Source organism: Amia ocellicauda, chromosome 22 (genome assembly GCF_036373705.1).
Source record: "Amia ocellicauda isolate fAmiCal2 chromosome 22, fAmiCal2.hap1, whole genome shotgun sequence".
NCBI lineage: Eukaryota > Metazoa > Chordata > Actinopteri > Amiiformes > Amiidae > Amia > Amia ocellicauda.
Window position 1 is genome coordinate 9,113,657 of NC_089871.1, and position 20,563 is coordinate 9,134,219.

At 45.5% G+C, this 20,563-nt stretch overlaps 1 protein-coding gene, 1 long non-coding RNA gene and 6 other non-coding genes across 8 annotated transcripts; all 8 read left to right on the forward strand.

Moving 5' to 3' along the window:
* The first annotated feature begins 6,038 nt into the window (after positions 1 to 6,038).
* ncbp3 (nuclear cap binding subunit 3) lies at positions 6,039 to 15,116 on the forward strand. Its single transcript, XM_066695590.1, has 13 exons — positions 6,039 to 6,266; positions 6,908 to 6,973; positions 8,426 to 8,531; positions 8,741 to 8,866; positions 9,709 to 9,837; positions 10,032 to 10,195; positions 10,870 to 10,978; positions 11,186 to 11,285; positions 11,730 to 11,839; positions 12,085 to 12,409; positions 12,542 to 12,720; positions 12,931 to 13,110; positions 13,345 to 15,116. The coding sequence occupies exons 1-13, from the start codon at positions 6,084 to 6,086 to the stop codon at positions 13,623 to 13,625; spliced, it is 2,058 nt and encodes a 685-aa protein (XP_066551687.1). The 5' UTR covers positions 6,039 to 6,083; the 3' UTR covers positions 13,626 to 15,116.
* A 1,710-nt stretch (positions 15,117 to 16,826) lies between these two features.
* LOC136717831 (uncharacterized) lies at positions 16,827 to 20,547 on the forward strand. The gene is made up of 8 exons (XR_010805240.1): positions 16,827 to 17,059; positions 17,229 to 17,287; positions 17,726 to 17,790; positions 18,087 to 18,121; positions 18,327 to 18,374; positions 19,850 to 19,914; positions 20,211 to 20,245; positions 20,451 to 20,547. It is a non-coding gene; the product is annotated as an uncharacterized LOC136717831 (long non-coding RNA).
* LOC136718640 (small nucleolar RNA SNORD49) lies at positions 17,574 to 17,648 on the forward strand. The gene has a single exon (XR_010805311.1). It is a non-coding gene; the product is annotated as a small nucleolar RNA SNORD49 (small nucleolar RNA).
* Positions 17,928 to 18,000, forward strand: LOC136718636 (small nucleolar RNA SNORD65). The gene has a single exon (XR_010805307.1). It is a non-coding gene; the product is annotated as a small nucleolar RNA SNORD65 (small nucleolar RNA).
* On the forward strand, positions 18,176 to 18,252 carry LOC136718634 (small nucleolar RNA SNORD65). The gene has a single exon (XR_010805305.1). It is a non-coding gene; the product is annotated as a small nucleolar RNA SNORD65 (small nucleolar RNA).
* Positions 19,698 to 19,772, forward strand: LOC136718622 (small nucleolar RNA SNORD49). Its single transcript, XR_010805294.1, has one exon. It is a non-coding gene; the product is annotated as a small nucleolar RNA SNORD49 (small nucleolar RNA).
* Positions 20,052 to 20,124, forward strand: LOC136718637 (small nucleolar RNA SNORD65). Its single transcript, XR_010805308.1, has one exon. It is a non-coding gene; the product is annotated as a small nucleolar RNA SNORD65 (small nucleolar RNA).
* LOC136718635 (small nucleolar RNA SNORD65) lies at positions 20,300 to 20,376 on the forward strand. The gene has a single exon (XR_010805306.1). It is a non-coding gene; the product is annotated as a small nucleolar RNA SNORD65 (small nucleolar RNA).
* Positions 20,548 to 20,563: the final 16 nt, after the last annotated feature.

A 20,563-nucleotide genomic window follows, 5' to 3' on the forward strand; every position in this document is an offset into this window, starting at 1 on the left:
TAAACAACTGCCAAAAGTGTAAGTCCACACACACAATAAAGAAGACACAAATGGGAATTCAGTTTAAGAGCTTTTCAGGGCAGAAACCCAAGGGCACCTTTCCACACAGGTGTCGGGAAAACAAAGTCTTCAGCCACACTTCTTGAAGCCAACTCTTAAGCATCCTTGGAGAAATGCTTGATAGAATTCTTGCAGCATTAAGCTAAAAACATTTAGACCATTTGCCGTTTGTCTCATTTGTCTTCGATTAGTTACATGTTTAGAGAGGAACCCGTTGCATGTTTAGGAAGACTCAAAGAGGAGTTGGATCTCATTTGTTTTTTGTATGTCGGTTTATTTTAACCAACGGAGCACTGCACATACAATTCATAGTCACGTCCTGTCACTGTACCCTCTGCTTTGTGCTCTGTGCTTTCGTAGACCCTGCCTATATAATCAAGCTCACTATAGTGGTCATCCCTCCACGATGCCACAATACAATAATAATAATAATAATAATAATAATAATAATAATAATAATAATAATAATAATAATAATAATAATAATAATAATAATCCTTCTGGCAGAATGGCAGCTTGCGATCTAAACCATTTCAGCAATTTGAAAGCAAAGCAGTCCAGCAGTGAAGAGTCAATCCACACTGGCCCGTCAATCCATTCAAGTCAGACAGCTGCTCTTCAGACAGCAGGTTCCAGTTTAGAGGTTCTACACTGAGCCAGCCGGGCCGCCAACACTGCTGACTCTGACACCATGACCCTGCAACCCAGGGCCCGTGCAGTCCAGGGCCTCTGCTCTCGCTCCTCAGTTGGCTAAAAGCTAAATGCTGTAGTGGAGAGGAGCGAGGAATGTGTTCTTCATGGCCTCCCCAGAGCTCCCAGCCTTGGCTAATAATACCAAGGCTGCTGAAATACAAAGGGCCACAAGAGATCTGCGCTCTTGGCATCGCTGGCTAATGATTACAGATGCAGCCAGAGCCCTCTCTTTGCCCTCAGCCTGGTGGGCCTCTGTGGGCTCCTATTGCTGCCTGCTCTTATTACCTCTGACTTGGCTAAAAAAAGGCAGTGCTCCTTCATCATCATTATCATCATCATATTTTATTTTGGCCAATGACAAAGCCAACTATAAGAAGGAGCTGTGAAAAGTGCCAGTCAAAGGTGACATATTGCACAGTGGTTTAGGTGTTTAGGGTTTTAGACATGTGGAGAATGGCTACTCTAAGATGGCACTTGCTTCCTGTGAATGAGCACGGAGACAGGCTGGGGCAGCTGAGCTGTGGAGGGCCTCAGGATACCGCGGCCCACCTGAGCTTTGCCGAAGTCTTCGTTTGCTGACGTAAAAGACTTCCATAAATAGTGAACCACGTCCTTTTCCTTTGAAGTGTCTTCGTTATGCAAGCCGCCCAACAGCGATTCCGTCTCAAAGCCCCCCGGACACTGAAGCTGGAATCTGAGAGCTTGCTAATGCGAGTTTCCATCAGTGCCTTTCCGACCTTGCAATTAGACAGTCTTCCTTCCCTGCCAGGCAGCATACTGTGTCTCTGGATAGGTAAACAGAGAGGGCTGAATCAGTTCCACTCACAGATATGTCGATAAGTGTTCCTGAGTGGTCTCCCTTCTGGGGGTATATAGATGCAGTGGCTACTCTCCATACAGTAGTTGCTATTTGGGGAACACTTCCATCGCCTGCACTTTACTGAGAGATATAGAGATCGAGTCTTGGTTGTTGCACTATCACCAGACCATGGATGCTATTCCTTTGTTATCCAGAGGGATTCCATACTGACTGCGATGGATGAAGTCTGGTGGCTGAAGACTCAGGCTCCCAATATAGGTGACACCACTGCCAAATCGACTGTAAAATACAAGGCTTTGACTACAGGTGGAGAATCTCTACTGGCACATTTTAAAAGGGGTATCTTAAAGTGAGGCTGTGGTATTGGGTCCCATCATCTCTCCCCCACAGTGGTGGATGAGAGTTGTATGAAATGAGGAGTCAAGGAAGGTCTTTAGGGAAGCAAGGCAGGTGTCAGTGTCACTCACACATCAGGGAGGGGAGAGGGAGAGCCGAGGGGGACAGCAGTTGTCACTCAATAGCTCTCCCCAGCTGCCCAAAGAGAGAGGGTTGAATAGTAGGGCATGCCAGGGGACAGAGAGGGCCAGGGGGGTGACACTGTATAGCCCCCAGATATTGGTGTCAAACAGAGGGTCTGGGAGTTGCGTGCTGGTTTCTGCTGCCGGGGATCTGATAGTATTACACCATGCGACTTTGCCTTGTGCGGAATGGTGACTCAGGGGCTTGGTGTGCTGCTCGGGGTATCAGAGACGGGTATCGGGGTTCGGCAGCTATTAGTCGTCAGCAGCAGTTGAGTCCCAGCTGGCTCACGGACTGCCAGAGTACACTTGAAGTCGTCCAGCTTTCTGGGAACTCAAGAGGGCACAAGCAGTTACAGAACGGCGGCTTTTTCACGAGGAGCCTGGGGACAGCCGGCGCAAAGCCAACGAAAAGGGCTGAGTTACATACATGGGGCAGGCAGTATATACCCCACACATTCAGTCATATTCTGGATCAAGCAGAGGGGGACGGTGTCATTTTTCTATGAGTGACTGGAAAAAGAGGTCCCATGCTAGATAGAAAGTCGACACTTTTCTACCGAGAACATAAGAAAGGTCACCAAACACAGGACTTCCTTTTTTACTCTTTGCACAACCCTGTCAAGTCTCACACACCGAGTGTCACATTCACATGTTTGGACGTTGTGTGAATTTCTCAAGCATTTCTAAAATTGTATGCAGACGTAGATGTGCACTACAATATTCAGAGCAATGGCCCGGTCACAGTTGGAGTGTTAATGACCTCTGCAGGAAATATCAGCGCACATAAACACAAACCGCTTATTTTAAGTCTGATGCGGTTGTATGCTTTGGAAAGAAAAATACCGAGCGCTATGTCTGACACCATGTTACCGTACCCAGCGTTCCCATTGTGAAAATGTCAACTTGACAGGTCTATTTTTGGCTGCAAGTCACATGTACTCACAGAACCCAAGATTCCTCCAATTTGCTTCAACTGTACAGGCTTGTGTAACAGTCTTTGGCGGTACTTACATGTAAGTTTCTTTTGTGCCAAGTGCTGTGCTGCATGTGACAATGTTTGAGGCTGAATTACACTGTTATCATGCAGGTTGCTCTCAGTAACAGCAAGAGAACAATTAAAATGTCAAACACAAAATGCAGCTGCACTACACACAAAAGCATGTGGACACAAAAGCAAACAGAAATCATAATAATTTGGTGTCATTAGGTTTTAAATCCATGTTTTCAAATGTAATTATTGTGGGAGTAGGCACTCTTCAAAGAAGGTTAGAGCTAACTGGCCCATCTGGACAAAAACACTAAGCTTTTGCAATTCAGTGTTACACATTTACTTTGTTCACTTTTCTACTGAAACTCTCACGGGAACCTGGTCATAGTCTGCCAGTGGAGGTAAACTGGTACTGTGCATCCCAGACTGCCATCTTACTTGGAGTACAGTAGGCCGATTTTAAATCCATATTCTGTGATGGGAGCAATGCCAACACCCCCGGTGAAATCAGGATTGTGAATCCAGTTCACTGTGGGGGGATGCCTTATGATCTTTACTTTTCACATAATTAAACAACACATCCAAGAGCCAGAACAGAGCTGGGCAGAAATCAAGATGCTTTATGTAGGTGGTTTGGCAAGCACACATTAAGTTTATTACACACACACACAAAACACATTTATTAAGTAAAGGATTTGAGTTACTCAGCCGCTGTAACACAAAGCATTCCACAAGGCTGTCAAACTGACAATGGCAACACTGTCATCAGTTACTGGAATACAGGAATTAAGATCACAGGCAGAAAATGATGTCTTTAAGATGCACAGCAACGTGTCATTTGCTGTATTTATTATACCAAAGGTATGCATCCTTCATTGCTAGACTTGATTTCTTACAATGGCAGGTAGGACTATGTTACCACCACAACTTGACGCCAGTTAAATGGCTAATAGCGGGGCTATTAAAACAATAAATACAGCACTGTACATCACTCTGGGGTGCTGAGCAGTTTAATTAACTCTCCTGCAAGTCTTCTATTCATCGCTGCCCTGACAGTTTTCTTCATTACAGTGCTCTGTGGCAACAGTGCAAAGGGCGCTATATCAAACACAAATAGAACTGGACTGAATTGAATGTGCTCCCACTGTTCAGACACTAGCGATTTGGCTGATGACCTATGAAACGAACCGGATTGAGAGCTCTTCCAGGCCCAGGGTGGGAGACCACTTATTCTACTGCACACAAGGCGTTTGTTGGAAGAGGGAGAAGAGCACAGAAAAGCCTGGATAACCAGTGATATAAGAAGGGTGGCCTTGCATTCCACGTCAGGATACTCTGGCTCCTGCTTTTTTCCGAGGTTAATCTGGGATTTTATTGCCAGGCAACTTGTTCCTGGAATTCACACTACGCTGGCCCCAATTGGACTCCACGCCAAGATACCTGCCTTCCAAAATGCCCATTAAAAGCCTTCTAGGGAGAGCTGTGTGCTTGATCCGTTTTTAACCACTAGTCCATGTTGGCTTGCTGTTGTTATTATTATTATAATTCTTTGAAAATACCTCACACGTGCCCTGCCACCACAGCTCTGTGTCCTCACTCCTCATCTGAAGGCGTGCGGTGCTTTTATTGAAGTTGAGGCGGCCCGTATTGAGAGATTAACCCGATGCCGTGGTAACATTTCGGCCTTGGCCTGCTCTTACTGGACTAGGTAAAACAGTGCTGGCACAAAGCGTGCATTCTTGTAGTGAGCAGGAAATTAAGGCACAGATTAATATGGAAAAAGGAATTTCGCAGCAGGTTCGTGGAGCGGGAAGAGATTTAGGGCTCCCGGAAAAATTCTGAGGGTGAAAGCAGAATGACTGAATGGCCAGGTTTGCAGTCAGAAACATCATGCAGTGAGACAGGCCAAATGGAGCAGGCCTGAAGAATAATTATTAACCAACTCAGCAGCTACTGACTTGATAAAATAGCCTTTCAAAATAAAGGACTGTTAAATTGCCAGGTGATACTTTGCAGATCCTAAAGGAGTATCATTTTCTGTGCTCATGCCCAGCTTAAATACATTTGACAAAAGCACGGGGATCTTTGGGTTTAAGCCTGAAAAGCTCTGCCACATCAGTCCGGCTACTTCATTCAAGTCTTTCTTTCTTCTGCAAATGATTAATTCACCTGTTGCACAAACTCAAATATTTTGTCTGTTTTTCTGTTGGGGATACATTCCTCTTTAGAGTGAAACACAAATGTTTCGGTTGCAGAATGGTAATGATTACCTCTTATTATTGGACAATATATTTGTATTATTATTGTTTAGATAGTGGTGTGTGGATTACTCAATAGCCCCTTTAATGTTTCATAAAACATTAATCTGCCTTCAGCATTCATTGGTCATTTTAAATTTGGGCATTAGAACTAAGAAGAAACATTTGAGATATAAAACCCATGAAACGTATGCGAATCAGGTCACTCAATTTAAGGCAAGGCAAAGCAAACATGCAGGAAAACTACGCAGTATCTAAAATGGCAATTTAATGACTTCCAACCAGAATAGTCTATTTTTACTTCTCAAAACTAATACTATCGCCTACAAAGATAAAATCAACTAAGCTACCGGCCAGATAACGTGGAAACGGGTTTCCCTTTTTCGCTTTTAGAAAGTCAAATGGTACCATCTAGTGCTAATGTCTAATAATGCAGCCAGATGACGTTTGCAGCTTTTTGGAAAACGAGAATGAATTCCACTTCCAAAATCAGTAAACACATGTGGAAGTAAATAAATACATACATAAACATTGCATTTATTTATTTCAACTGTTGTGTATTTATGTATGTGTTGATTGATTGATTGATTATCTGTGGATAGTCCTCCACAGCTCTCGCCGTGCTCGGGCTTGTCCAGTAGGGGGCGCTGTAGTCGCAGTGGTTGGCTGTGAAGAGCCGCCGCTCTACTCCGCTGCCCGATATCGCTGGTGCGTGTTTTCCGTTTGACTGAGGCGGAGGGAAGATGGCGGCTGTTCGGAGCTTGCAGGTGTCAGTGAAGCCAGATGCCGGCTCAGATCACTCAGAATCGGACTCCGAATCCGACTCGGACCGGGACCCACGGGAACCGGAGCCTATGGAGGTAGAAGAAGGCGAACTGGATCTGGAGTCCATCCCAGTCCGCCGGTCTCTGAAAGAGCTGCTGCCAGTGAGTCCAGGCCGCCTCAGACCCCGGCCTCGAGTGCTGGGGAAGCTCGGGTTTGAGTGATTGCACCCAGTTCAGTATTCGTGGGAAAATGTGAAATATGAATGCGACAGAAGCTGGAGCTAGGCCTACAATATTACATAGACTACAAACGCTTCCCTAGTAGTTGGTTTTACTTGCCATTCATGTCTTCATCCTCTAGCCCATTTCCCCTTTTTCTTTTCCGAAAGTATAACATAACACATGTTTATATGCCAGTGATGATGTGGTGTTGTAATGTCGGTGACTGGAGATGAGTCAAGAACACTCGTTTTGAAATTAAACACTGATTTTCAGATTTGAATTAACATTTACGTTGCAACTCCATGTATGTAGACGCGTATTACAACACGCTTCAGTAGGAAGAGTTGTTTAATACATTTAATACATTAATACATTTCTACATGCGTTTGCTTTTGAAATCCTGACTAAATGGATGTGGGTTCCGACCACTGAAATGTGTTTAAACTGTAAATAGTGTACTTGTCAGGTGTCTTTATTTTGCCTTTGTGTTATGTGTGCATTGGTATTGAGCCAGGTATATGCCTAGTCTGTTGAATCCTCCTTTTTGATCCCTGTTAATAATCGTGCCTCTTCCACCTTAGGACACCAGCCGCCGGTATGAAAACAAAGCTGGGACATTCATCACGGGGATCGATGTCACTTCTAAGGTACAGATCTGTTTAATCTCGTATTCATTTGACATCATGACGTTTCACTTCCTTTCATTACCATAACCAAATCTAGCAGGATTCAATATTTTGCATCCACCGGCTCTGCACCGGGGCTAAACATTGGCTAAGTCTGTGATGCACAATTGCTGTGGGTGATGCAGCTGCTTAACGAATTAGAAAATACTAACTGTAAAGCTGACTGGGCTCTCAAATGACTCATGTTTGTGTTAGTATAATTAGTACCCCTAATGAAAACGGTGGCTAAAATGAGATTCAACATGGAAAAGAGAACAGTACAATATATAGGTCTATATACTGATAGTTTGATTAAAATCTGTGAGGTTGGAGTTGGATGAGATTTTATCCTCAAATAGCCTGCAAATGTAACTGCGTAAGTTTGAATTTGTTGATTATTTTATTGTGTCCACCAGACTATTTATTATTATTATTATTATTATTTATTTATTTATTGGCAAATTCTGCAATTCAAAGGATAACACATTGTGCAAATTCCAATTTACACAAGTGTATACAATATATGAGTTCTTATATCCTGGATTGTGAAAACCGATTGCAGACAAGATGTTAGGTCACAGCCAAGGGACATGGAGCATAGGGGAAATCAAAATAATACGCAAGGCAAGTAGTATGATAAAACGTGCTATCTTACAGGAGAGTAAAGGACTAAATTACAAGTACTGTCTGAAAAGATGTGTTTTGAGCAATTGCCGGAAGGAGGTCAAGGGACTCTGCTGTCCTGACTTCACTGGGAAGGTTGTTCCACCACTTGGGGGCCAGGGATGAGAAGGAGCAGCTCTGAAGGAAGGGCAGTGGAGAGGAGGCAGAGTTAGTCTTCTGGCACCGGAAGAGCGCAGTGGTCTGGAGGGGATGTATGGAGAGACGAGTGTCTGAAGGTAGCTTGGTACAGTGTGGTCGAGACAGCGGTAGGTGAGGGTCAGTGTCTTGAACTGAATGCGTGCCGGTATCGGGAGCCAGTGGAGGGAGCGGAGCAGTGGAGTAGCGTGTGCGAATCGGGGCAGAGAGACACCAGACGAGCCGCAGAGTTCTGGATGAGCTGGAGTGGCGGGTAGTAGTTGCAGGCAGGCCAGCCAGGAGGGAGTTGCAGTAGTCCAGGTGGGAGAGGACCAGGGACTGGACGAGCAGCTGAGTTGAGTAGTTGGTGAGGAAGGGTCAGATCCGGCGTACGTTTAGTATTCATAGCCCTGATAAAGAGATTTTCAGTTTTCTCGATTGCTGGAACACATTGTACAGCCGAAGGACGCATGTGGAAGTTATGAGGTGCTGCTTTGCTGGCCTTAAAATAGGCAGGGCTACTTTACACAGAGAGTGGCGGGGGTCTTGAACACCCTGTTCAGCCATGTTGTTGAAACGGAGGGACTCTCTCTGGTCTGTAACATTTCTGATGGTCTTCTGTCCTGTGTTATTCAGGAAGCCGTGGAGAAGAAGGAGCAGAGAGCACGGCGCTTCCACTTCCGAGCCGAGGTGAACCTGGCCCAGAGGAATGTGGTTCTGGAGCGGAAGATCCTGAAAGAAGGTAGGGCTGATCAGGCAAGCTAAAAGTAATTTTCCTTTAACTTATCGACCGGTTCACTGTGGTCTGTGCACAAAGGATTTTGCTCAAATCCTTCACACCTTGATCAGGTTTAATATGCACTGTGGAGGATGCAGATAGACTACAATAAGTGTTGGTGTTGCTTTTTGTGCTTTATCGGTCTGGCTCTAATCAATCCTTGTGCTTGGCAGCTATCCCCAGAGTGCGCCTGGAGGCCCTCTACATGAGTGGTGTTGATGAGATGAGCACGCAGGAAGTTTTCGGCTACTTCAAGGAGTACCCCCCGGCCCACATTGAGTGGATAGACGACACCTCCTGTGAGTCCCATGCGCTGCTTTCCTCTTTTCCAGCTTCCTCTGTTCCAGCTGAAAGCCACATTACAGATCACCTCATGGTTTGTCCCAGGAAATCTCCAAAACTAAAAATAACTTGAAAGTAATCGCCCTCGGTTATTCCTCCGCTAAAGACATTCTTTTATTTAAAATAAAATAATGAGCGTATAAAGGCAAGTAACTGTTGCTAATGGAGCTTCACGAATTTGTGCTTTCTGCTTTCAAGACAGAGCATAAGAACACAAGGATACAAACAACAAGAGGGCGTCATTGGTCCCATCTTGTGTGGTTGGTTTTTACTAACTAATCCATCCCAGAATTCCTTCCAGCCACTCCCCGAAGGAACCCAGAGAATCAACTTCCAACTACAGAGCTGGGTAACTTGTTCCAGACCTCCACCACTCATAGTGTACAGTAGCATCTCTGATTTATATTCCAAATGCCACTTCGCCTTCATTACCACCCGTCTCCTCGTCCTTTTGTGTTTTTGTTTTTTAGCTGGAAGTTGACCCTGGGAGTTTGCCTTGTCAATCCATATATTTTCACCCTTGTTTTATAATCTGGGGGAAACTGCATTATTATAGTGATGTCATCCATCTAGAAAGACCTGTAGGACAAGCTTGGGTAACACTGAATGTTGTCCAAAGCCAAAACGAGCATGTCCGCCTGGTCCCCTGGTAGTGCAGTTCTTCAGGGGTCACGAGGACATCGGTAAAGGTGACGCAAGCATCCAAGGTCATTTTTAGTAGCAGGTGTTGTGTTTCACTGCCGGAGGAATAACAGGAAATGGCTGTGGAATTAACCCTTTGCTTGCCACGCTCTCCCAGGTAACGTGGTGTGGCTGGATGACAACACCTCGACCCGCGCCCTCATCAACATCAGCCGCATGCCTGACCAGGAACCAGTCGACGACAAGGCCGGCCCAGAGCAGGCCCCCCCAGCGCGCCGCAGTAGAGGTCAGTCAGTCAGTCAGTCAGTCAGTCAAACTCGACTCGGGCCCGTATATTATAATTATCAAAGAAAAATGTTTTGTTGGCTCTTGTTCTTGAGTGCGAGTCTGTGCAGGTTATTTCTTCGAGGTGGATTACAGTGGGATGCTAGTTTTTCCGGCTGTGTGAGTAAGATGGGGCGCTGTGTCCTTGGTTTACAGACCGCCGGGAGCAGGACTCGGACGAGGAAGAGGAGGAGGAGGCGGAGGAGGGGGAGGTGGAAGAAGAGGAAGACGCAGAGGACAAGAGCAGTGTGCAGAGCGAGGGGAAGCCCAGTGACGGCGAGGAAGACTCTGAAAAGAAGCCAGAGCCGGAGAAGACAGAGGTAGAAAAGCACAATGTTTTGTTAGAGACCTCTGTGCCTTCAGGGTTTTTTTGTTCACCTAAGCTGGATATTTAGGCCAGAGGTGTCTTACGCTGGAGCTGCAGTCTCTTTTGTTTTTTCGTTCATTCAAGTTCTTTGCTCCCTAATTGGGCAAAAGCAATAATTGGATGAAATTAACAGATTCCCTCCAGACTCCAAAATGTTTTGTGGACGCTATCATAATCATCATGTCTGTAATTGAAATGTGAGAATCTTAAATTCGATTTATTGAGAGATGAGTGGTTTGTAGTTTTCTATTAGCAGGTGGGACATTCTGTTTTAATCCATCCCTTAGTTTAATTATTCCCCTAACTTGAGCTGTTTCCTTGTTAAAATATTTATGTAAATTCTATCTCATAATAAGATTCAGCTCGATTCAGTTAGCTTTTTCAGTAATTTAACCATTTGAGCCGTTAAACCATAGCAGTGCTTATTATGGGGGTGTTATTACTGCCTGCATTTGTGTGTAATTAGCCTGGGCTGTTTTGACAAGTTTGAGAGCAGCAGTTAATTAGTAAGTTGAAGACGGACTACACTTGATTATAATGGATGAGACACTGAGCAAACCAGAGTATACTGCGTACGTGCACAGTCCACTGACGGCCACGCTCTCATCCTGCCTGCCGCTCTTTCAGACTGACGTGCTGTCCGACGCCGAGAAAGAGTCCCTCCTCCGCAACGACCTCCGGCCTGCCACCAAGCCTTTCAAGGGCAACAAGCTCTTCATGAGGTTTGCCACACATGGTGAGTAACTACTGAGATGCTTTTTATTCAGATTTTTTAAAGGAGTTGTCTGATTCGCTTTAAGAAAGCCCAGCTGCCCGTTTCCTTCAGCGGTTGTTGGTCTAACTCGCTTGGCGGGGTGGTTCGCTGGTTGGGTCTGGTGTGGGTAGAGAATGCAAGTGTGAGTGGGGCTGTAGTTGAGCTCAACCTGGGTGTCTCTCTCCACAGATGACAAGAAGGAGCTGGGGGCGGCCCGGCGGAGTCGGTACTACATGAAGTACGGGAATCCCAACTATGGAGGCATGAAAGGCATCCTCAGCAACTCCTGGTAAGAAAAAATGCCGCTTAGCCTTGGTATTACTCTTCAATGTTGGCGGTGTGCAATACTCATCATCATATACAGCTTGAGTAAATGAGTCCACAATTGAAGCCCCAAAATTGGTTTCACATTTATCCTATTTTTGTATTTTTTAACAGCACAAAGCAAAGATTGCCAAGTATCGATTCTGTTGTTGCCATTGCAAATAATGACACCCACTATACACATCTGTCTGACAACACAAAGGAGGATAATGCTCAAGGATTATATGGTGAATAAGATAGGTGCATGTTTAGAATGATTCGGACCCTTTCACCGCCTTCATTTAACAGGTAGAAATAAAGGGAAGCTGTATTCTTGCGGCCAACGTTTAACCGCGTGTTTTAGGCAGGCTTTAGAACTACAGAGGCAGTGAGAGTTTCTCCTGCTCAGCTGCCCATCCTGTCCCTGTAGGAAGCGCCGGTTCCACTCCCGCAGGATCCAGAGGGACGTCCTGAAGACCAAGAAGAGCCTGATTGGTGACACCGTGGGACTGACCCCCCCGTACAAACACCGCCACTCCGGTGAGCATGCATGTGCTTTGTGTGTGTGTGTGTGTGTAATCTGACTGTGCCTGTATACCCTCTCATTATAGCGTGAACCGGACTAATTTGGCGAGGAAAACTGATGTTATAACCTGTCGTCTTGATCCTAAAATAATATTCCTTCTATTATATATACTGGTACTGGAAATATACTGGTTTTGTCCATTTATCACACTTAGAAACTGTTTATTATTAAAAGCACTAAATAAAAGACTGATTTGCAGACCTGGTGAACCTGCCAGAGGAGCCCATCGAGGAAGAGGAGGAGGAGGAGGAGGAGGGAGAGGAGTTGGATGGAGACGAGGACATGGACGAGGACGAACGAGTGGTGGAGTACCGGGAGGAGAGGGAGAGGGAGATGGACCGGGAGAGGGTGGCGCGTAGCTCCGCCGTCAGCCTGTGCCGGCCCAGCTCCGGGTCCTCGGCCTCGGACTCGGACGAGATGGACTATGACCTGGAGCTCAAGATGATCTCCACCCCCTCGCCCAAGAAGAGCATGAAGATGACCATGTACGCCGACGAGGTGGAGTCCAAGCTCAAGACCATACGGTGAGAAGCGCGCTCTCCACGCACAGGTTTGCCATGGTCTTGTGCGTTCCAGCTGGCGTCAGGACACTCCTAGTTGCCAGAGTTCGGACTCGTCACTTTCTCTGACCCGTGCGCTCGCTCTCTCCCTCCCAGGCACTCCATGCACTCTGACGGGGTCTCCAGCAGCAACATCAAGGCCCGCATCGGGTCGGGAAGCAAAGCGGCCGCTGAGAAAGTGACCGACATCCGGCTGCTGCTGGAGGAGAAGCGGCAGAACCAGGCGCAGCAGCAGCAGCAGCAGCCACAACCCTCCGCCAGCGCCACCAAAACAGGTAGGGGCAGTACGGCCAATCGGGGACTTCAGTGTTCCAATACCATCCTTTATTCTGTTATTCCTTCTACGTTAGCAAGTCCCCGTCTTCCCCAATATTGATCGGTCACCTTCCTGATAGCAAAAAATCTAAAAGTCCTGTTACAGTAAACTCGACAACCATGATTTAACACCCCTGAGTCTCATCTGTTGTTTGTTCTCCCGGACACAGATGTGCGACAGCGGCTGGGGAAGAGGCCACACTCCCCCGAGGCCAGGCCGAGCAAGGCGACGGTCAGCGCGCACCCCCCTACACGCAGGGAGCCCCTCACTGACGTGCACAGCCGGCTGGGGACCCCCAAACAGGACTCCCGGAGCCTCTTCTCCGAAAGCAGCAAGGACAAAAAGCCAGGTGAGCTGGAGATCAGAGAGCCCTTGCTTTAATGTAGCGTAGTCCAGTTTACAGTATTCCTCTCTTTTGGCTTCGTACAAGGAGATCTTGTTATCGAACCAAGTCAATTCATACATCCGTTTTGGATTTACTATAAGTGCAAGTGCATGCTGCAGGCCGGGGTTCAGATCGGCCTACCCTCGGACAGATGGGTCTGTGTTTCTTCATTGCTGATCTCTGCTCTCTCCCTCACAGTGAGCAGTCTGTGGAGCAGGCTCGGCTCCAGCCAGAAGGACAAGGTGCCGGTGAAGAGGTCGCCGGCTGGGACGACGGCGCCGGGCAGCGCGGCGGCAGCCAGGGGGGATAGCGCGGGCTCGGGAGCCGAGGAGGAGGACACGGAGCTGCAGAGGGTGTGGGGCGCCATGATCAAGGAGAAGGAGAAGACCCACCAGAAGAAGAGCCGCCTGGACAACCTGCCCTCGCTGCAGATCGAGATCAGTAGAGACAGCAGCAACGGCTCTGACAGCGACTCCTGAGAGAGAGAGAGAGAGAGAGAGAGAGACGGGGCAGACGGAGGACTCGCTCCTCTATCCCCTCTCCAGGCCCCGCCGCCGCCCGCTCCCTCCCACACCCTCGCTCTGGGGCACAGACTCTCAACCACCGCGGCACAAACCTTACCCATTCCTACGCGAGCCCTCCGTGACTTCTCCGATCATCCGATACAAACTCCCTGGAGCACCGAGAGAGACTTTAAGACTGCGCCAAACATCCAGCATAACTTCTTGTGCTTTCCCTGCATCCCTCCAACTCCGTGGGGCTGTGCAGCTCGGGTGCCCGATCCCTAATTGGATCATAAGTGTACACATCTCAAGCGGAAGACCCTTAACTCAGTGTTTGTCGGTTTCTTGGTTCCCATTCTGTTCTTGTTTTGTTTTGCAGTACGATGGCATCCTCTTGTTTTGCAGTGTCTCTATTTGTTCACCCGACAGCCTCGCCTGTCCTGCAGCCCCTGTCCCTCGTTCTGAAGAGAACCTTGCTCACCGGTCCGGACCCACGAGAAAGACCGGAGGTCGCCCCCGTCGCACCACCCTGGAGACTAGAACTGCTGGCCTCTTCGATCTTTGGACTTCTGTATTAAAACACTGCACCACGCAAATGTCAGTGAAGTTGTATACAAGACTAAATTAAAGACCTTCCAACGTTGACCCATTATGTTTTTGTACCAGAAATACACTCCCTCGAGAGGTCCCTTTTTCCAGAGGTTGAATTTGCGAGGTATTTAAAGAATGGGTGTTCAGATATACACACAAAAACACGCACACGCAGACACTGCCCTCTGTCTTGGGTCTGGCCTTTGTACGGCTTCTTTCGAAAGGCAGGAGGCAAGTGGAGAGAACAGAAAAAAATACTTTTAATTGCTGGTTAACAGAACATGCCTGTCATATTTCCTTGCCTTCTCTCTTGGTTCAAATACTGTGTCTTGTTTTCAGCATAAAATAACCTCTTATTATTGTTATTGTTATTATCTGAGTCTTGTATCTTTCTTGTCTCTTGTGAAGACGCTCTGTAGGCGGCTGTGGTCTCGTAGTTCCCTCTCTGCATCTGTGTAATGCCATGGTGGTGTTCGTCATCTTACAGGACTGGAATAAGGATCTGATGCAAATAAGTTTGTTTTATCAGATTGAGTTTGGGTATCTATATTATCTTCCCTGCATTCATGTCTCATTTTGTATTGGTTGAATGTGCATTACTTTGTTTGGTATGTCTCGGCAATTGATTAATGTGCTCAAGTTAAGAGACGTTTTTATTTTATTTTATTATGAATCCTTTATGAAAAGAACTTACTTTCCAGTGTTATTCCATTACTTCAAAATCATGTCGGCAGGCTTTTATTCCAGCTAGTATGGCAAAACTACTATCGTTGCCAGTTACAAAAGGTGCTAAAGTTCATCCACAGATGTAGCAGATGAAGCTTATCCTCTCAATCCAAACTATACAACACAAATAAAAGGTACTTTATTTTATAAGGGTATGCACTACTTTTGTTAATGTTATATCTTTTGTCACTCTGAAAAGATTAACCATGTGGGAAAGGAACCCAAATCTATCACTTCAGCTACTACAAGCAGTTAAGGTTTGTGGTTTGACATGCAGGTTGAACACTCACTTTGAATCAACCAGCCAGGATTTACAATAAAAAGTAAATTGATCATATAAGTTGCTCCTATTGGCAGTTCTCGTGTCTTGACTTGTGAGAGTTCACCGTTTCCATTTTGTTTTTAAAAAGCAATCGGATCAGATAAATAGTTGGCGAGACTGCCAATTAAGTTCATTACTCTTTTAAAATGGAGTCATCTGTTTTGGTTTGAAGAACACTTGTAAGGAATTCCGTTGTCATTTTTTTTAAAATTAATCTTATATATATATATATATATATATATTATATATATATATATATAATATATATATATATATTTCTGCTGTACAAGAAAGAGAAATCGCTAAACCTTGTGCGCCTAAAGACTGAAATCATGTTTGTATCATTTGTAAACATTTTGGCTTGAAGGAGAGATGTTCCCGAGTTTTCTATAATGTGCTGTAAACTGTGTAGTGAGCAGTGCAAAGAAAGAGGAAGAAAACAACTGTGTCTGGGATGAGTTCTTTGACCGAGTGACAGAAGGGCAATGATTTTGTTTATGGGGTTAAAGCAACACTGACTGGATGTGTGTGAAGTCATTTGCAAGTTCATTTCTAACAGAAAATAGCAGTTGACGGAAAGAGTTGTGAGTGTTTGACACGAGCTACAGATAAATAATGATTATCTGGACCATTACACTTAATACAACTCCACACACTAAAGGAGCTGCTTGCACAGACCCAAGTTAGCACGAGTCATGGGATACCCACTTTATTTTAGACAGTTTGTGAAGGTAGGTTTGAGAAAGCAGCCAAAGGAGTTGAGTGTAAGCCACAGTTAGTAACTAGTGCATAACAAAGACATCAATAGAATAGACACTCAATACCATAGCCTAACGTTTAACTATAAAATTGATATATTCATTTGTAATCTTTTAAATGAATTGTTCTGAGGGAGGAGATTAGTTCAATAAATCTGCTTTCAGATATGTCAACTCCTTGCTGTGCCACAGGAGTCTTTCATAAAACAGCTTTGCAGCACTGAATGCAAGAATACCTTTTATTGCATTGGATAGATGGAAACTGGAAACACATTTTTAAATACGCCTATTGATGGGGAAAGAATGGGTGGGGGATTATGCTGCAGCTGAGAAGGAAACCTGTATTTCTAAACTGTCTCAGAAAGCAGAGAGTGGCCCTAGTGCTAGTTCACATGTGGTTTGGGTCAGAGCTGACTGACAAATACAATGATTTGTTGAAAATTAAAAAGGGGAAGAAATATTCTACTTAAAACATACACATATATAATCTTCCTCAACTGTTTACTCCTGGACAGATTGACAACGTACATTGTTATGATGTTGTACATTGGATAGAGTCATACTGTCTGCAGTCATTTAACCCTCATTTCTGTAGTGACCGGAGTTTAGCCCTGGCCTCCAGCATTTTGTTGGTCTTTATTATTTCTCGCCTTTGTGTCTTTAAAAAATATATACGGATGCGTGTGACGTAAAACACAAGGGTTGGGCCAGTACGTCACCAGCGTGCAGAACTTGTGCGATACGTCACTGGCTGCTGCAATATAAAGCGGCAGCCGGGTAGCTCGGTCTTTCGCTTCCAGTACAGAGCAGTGAGGACGTGTTGTGGAAACTGCTGCTGCAAGGGCCGCACAGTCCAGTTTTCGTTTGTTAATTATGCTTCCAAATGCATCTTTGGTTAGGTATTGCGTCTGCATGGTAGTTTACACACCCGCAGCACAGGGTTTCCATTCCTCCAGCTATGCGCGGCTGTAAGTGTAGACCACGTGTGCGGAGCTGCGGCCTGGGGGTAGAAGGTACATTTTATTCGTGTATGCATGTCACTTATTAATCCTGCTTATTTCCGTGTGCGTTGTTGTTGGGATGTGTGGTGAACGGAGTCTGCGCAGCTCTTTGGCCTGGTCTTGACATGAGGGTCTTCAGACGCTTCAGACTGCCGTTTATAAAGAGGCTTTTCAATTGCAGGTTACGGGTGACGCATCGAAGAGGAGGCCGAGGGATGTTCGTTTTTTCATGCATCCCAGGTAAATTTGTATTTGGCTCTCGATTAATTTAAAATCGAGCTCTTGGGTGAATAGGTTATGAAATGTTGGCATAGAATGTTGGTTAACATCATCGAATGTTTGCCATTCCACGTTCTGGGATACTGTGCGCATGCGTACTTTAGTTTAGCGGATGATGGGTCATCTCGAAAATTAGCCATTTAACATGACTACTTATTGTGTTCATAAACTAGTGCATGCTGTTTATCTGAAGGGGTGGGGGTGCAGTATTTGGGTGCAGTTTACTCCCATGTTTGCTGCTGTATGTCCCAGTGATGAAAACCTTGAGTAGGAAGTGCCGTCCGATGCGAGAACTGACGATGTGTTTAAACCACTTCTGAGTGACATACAGCTTCACTGTCCAGCCCTGATTCAAGTGCTCAAATCCTGTGATCCTAATGGTGTGCTGTGCTTGTGCAGGTTGGTCTGGGCAGTGAACTGGTGGAGGTCCTGATGTCCCGTTCCTGGTGGGATCCAGTATTCGGGTATGTTGGTTTCTTAAGCCCTTCACTGGTCGCCTGCTATTGTGGTTTGCAAAAGCTAGCAAGGTCCCATTTAGTGTTTTTAAAGGCAAACCTGTAGAAGCCACCGGACGAGCTCAATTTTAAACGTGCAAGATGCAGTGTGATGAGACTTTAACTGATACAGCTGGAATTACCGGCAGATTGACTAGTGTTGAGAGACGGTTTCTGAACGCATCTTGGTCTAGTTTAGTCCGTGTTCAGACTACTGCAGCTGACTGCATGAACCTCCATCTAATGAACACTTTGTACCATTACAGATGCTGCGATCTGGGCCCCGAGACCCTCCGCCCTGGTGAGTCTCCCGTTCTGTCCTCCCTCCCAGTGTGGAGTCCAGTCTTGCAGTGCAGAGTGATGAAACCCAAACTGGAAATAAGCTGGAATTACCGGCAGATTGTTTAGTGGTGACTTTTCGGTTTTCTGAACGCACGGTGGTCTGAGCCGCCGACTGTCCCCACAGTGAGAGCTGTGTCTAATGTATACCTGTATTGTCCCTGCAGAGTTGAGCAGCCAGAGTGTGGCCTGATGGGCTGGGAGGCTGTGTGGAGGTGAGTCCTAATCATGTGGAAAACTAGACCCTATTGTGAACAACCTTGGTGAGTTATTTGCATTAAAGCAGGTTTCTTTAAGATCCCTCTGTACACATTCCATTAACTTTATGGGTGTTTGCAGTCTTTATAAACTGAACTCCAAAAGCTAGTGAAAAGCATTTCTATTGGCTAAGCACTGCGTTTTTGGCTGTAGTGCGATGCCGTATGTCCCCAGGACTATGGGCAATATTGCAAAGCCATGTGCATGGTGTAGGGTTGGGTGATATGACCTAAAATCTTTTAAGGTTTGGGGACAATACACAATGTATAGATTTCTTGTTCACCAAACAAGCTGCAAAATAAGACCAAATACCTAATTCAAAAGTTTTCTTTAATCAATAAATATGCAAAATGTACCACTTGCCAGCCAGTCATAAATGTACATTATCCTTTTACCTGACTTTAAAGGAGTACATTTAAATAAACCTTCTAGTATTGCTGTAAAAATGCACAAAATAATAAATGCATGTACTTGCCGTCAAACTACATTTTGAAGAAAGTTTGGCATACAAAAGCCTGAAAAATCGACCATGAAACCTGCAGTAATTGTAAAACAAAGTATAGTTTTGTTTTATGGTCACATTACACAATGGTAATCGCACAACCCATGCACTGTAAAATAGTGTAGGTTCAGATTCACCACATCTGGGTTTTATTGGTGCATTTGATTTGTTCTTGCTAAACCAGTAAATTACTTCACTATGATGGTATGGTTTAGATTTGAAATCTGCTTATTGGTACAACACTGTATTATAGTTAAAATGTATTTGCTTGTTTTTAGTGTACAATTCAAACATTAACCGTTTTAACTTCATTATCCGCTTTTTAAAATTTAAGCGGAACATTCAACAACATAACTCCACAAACTAATAATTAAAATAACACTGCACTTCATAAGCAGTTGCATCTCCTGATTTAACCATCTCAACTAATTTACAAACAATGCAAATTAGGTGGCAACACCACCGAGACGCATTTGCTCCAATTTTAATTTCTTCTCCCACCCAAGCTTTATAAATTAAGGCGATTGGCCACACAAATGATTGACAAGAATTTCCTGCAAAGTGATTGGCTGTGTAATTTGTTACTCCTCCCATATTCCATGGTCTTGGGAACTGCAGCTATAAATGTCATAAATCGGAGTGTGGAGTTTGTCATTTTTAAATATTTTGCATTTTAAACTACATCGCCCAGCCCTAGCATGGAATTGTTGGGACCCTGCTGCTGTGCTCTGCTTTCCTGGGGTCTGCCTCTTCCTCTCGCATGTTTGCTGCTGTATGTCCCAGTGATGAAAACCTTGAGTAGGAAGTGCCGTCCGATGCGAGAACTGACGATGTGTTTAAACCACTTCTGAGTGACATACAGCTTCACTGTCCAGCCCTGATTCAAGTGCTCAAATCCTGTGATCCTAATGGTGTGCTGTGCTTGTGCAGGTTGGTCTGGGCAGTGAACTGGTGGAGGTCCTGATGTCCCGTTCCTGGTGGGATCCAGTATTCGGGTATGTTGGTTTCTTAAGCCCTTCACTGGTCGCCTGCTATTGTGGTTTGCAAAAGCTAGCAAGGTCCCATTTAGTGTTTTTAAAGGCAAACCTGTAGAAGCCACCGGACGAGCTCAATTTTAAACGTGCAAGATGCAGTGTGATGAGACTTTAACTGATACAGCTGGAATTACCGGCAGATTGACTAGTGTTGAGAGACGGTTTCTGAACGCATCTTGGTCTAGTTTAGTCCGTGTTCAGACTACTGCAGCTGACTGCATGAACCTCCATCTAATGAACACTTTGTACCATTACAGATGCTGCGATCTGGGCCCCGAGACCCTCCGCCCTGGTGAGTCTCCCGTTCTGTCCTCCCTCCCAGTGTGGAGTCCAGTCTTGCAGTGCAGAGTGATGAAACCCAAACTGGAAATAAGCTGGAATTACCGGCAGATTGTTTAGTGGTGACTTTTCGGTTTTCTGAACGCACGGTGGTCTGAGCCGCCGACTGTCCCCACGGTGAGAGCTGTGTCTAATGTATACCTGTATTGTCCCTGCAGAGTTGGGTGCCCTGAAGATGAGCCAACCCTGAGCCTGAGTGGACTAGAGGCTGCAGCACACTGTTGGCACTTTGTTAATAAACTTTTTTTTTTTGTACTTGATTGTGTGGTTT

What these genes read in the sequence shown, in the direction of transcription:
- ncbp3 (XM_066695590.1), top strand. Translation starts at nt 6,084, where the DNA reads ATGGCGGCTGTTCGGAGCTTGCAGGTGTCAGTGAAGCCAGATGCCGGC. An exon ending in CTCTGAAAGAGCTGCTGCCA is followed by an intron (nt 6,267 to 6,907) that starts GTGAGTCCAGGC and finishes CTTCCACCTTAG; the next exon opens with GACACCAGCCGCCGGTATGA. An exon ending in GGCATCCTCAGCAACTCCTG is followed by an intron (nt 11,286 to 11,729) that starts GTAAGAAAAAAT and finishes CTGTCCCTGTAG; the next exon opens with GAAGCGCCGGTTCCACTCCC.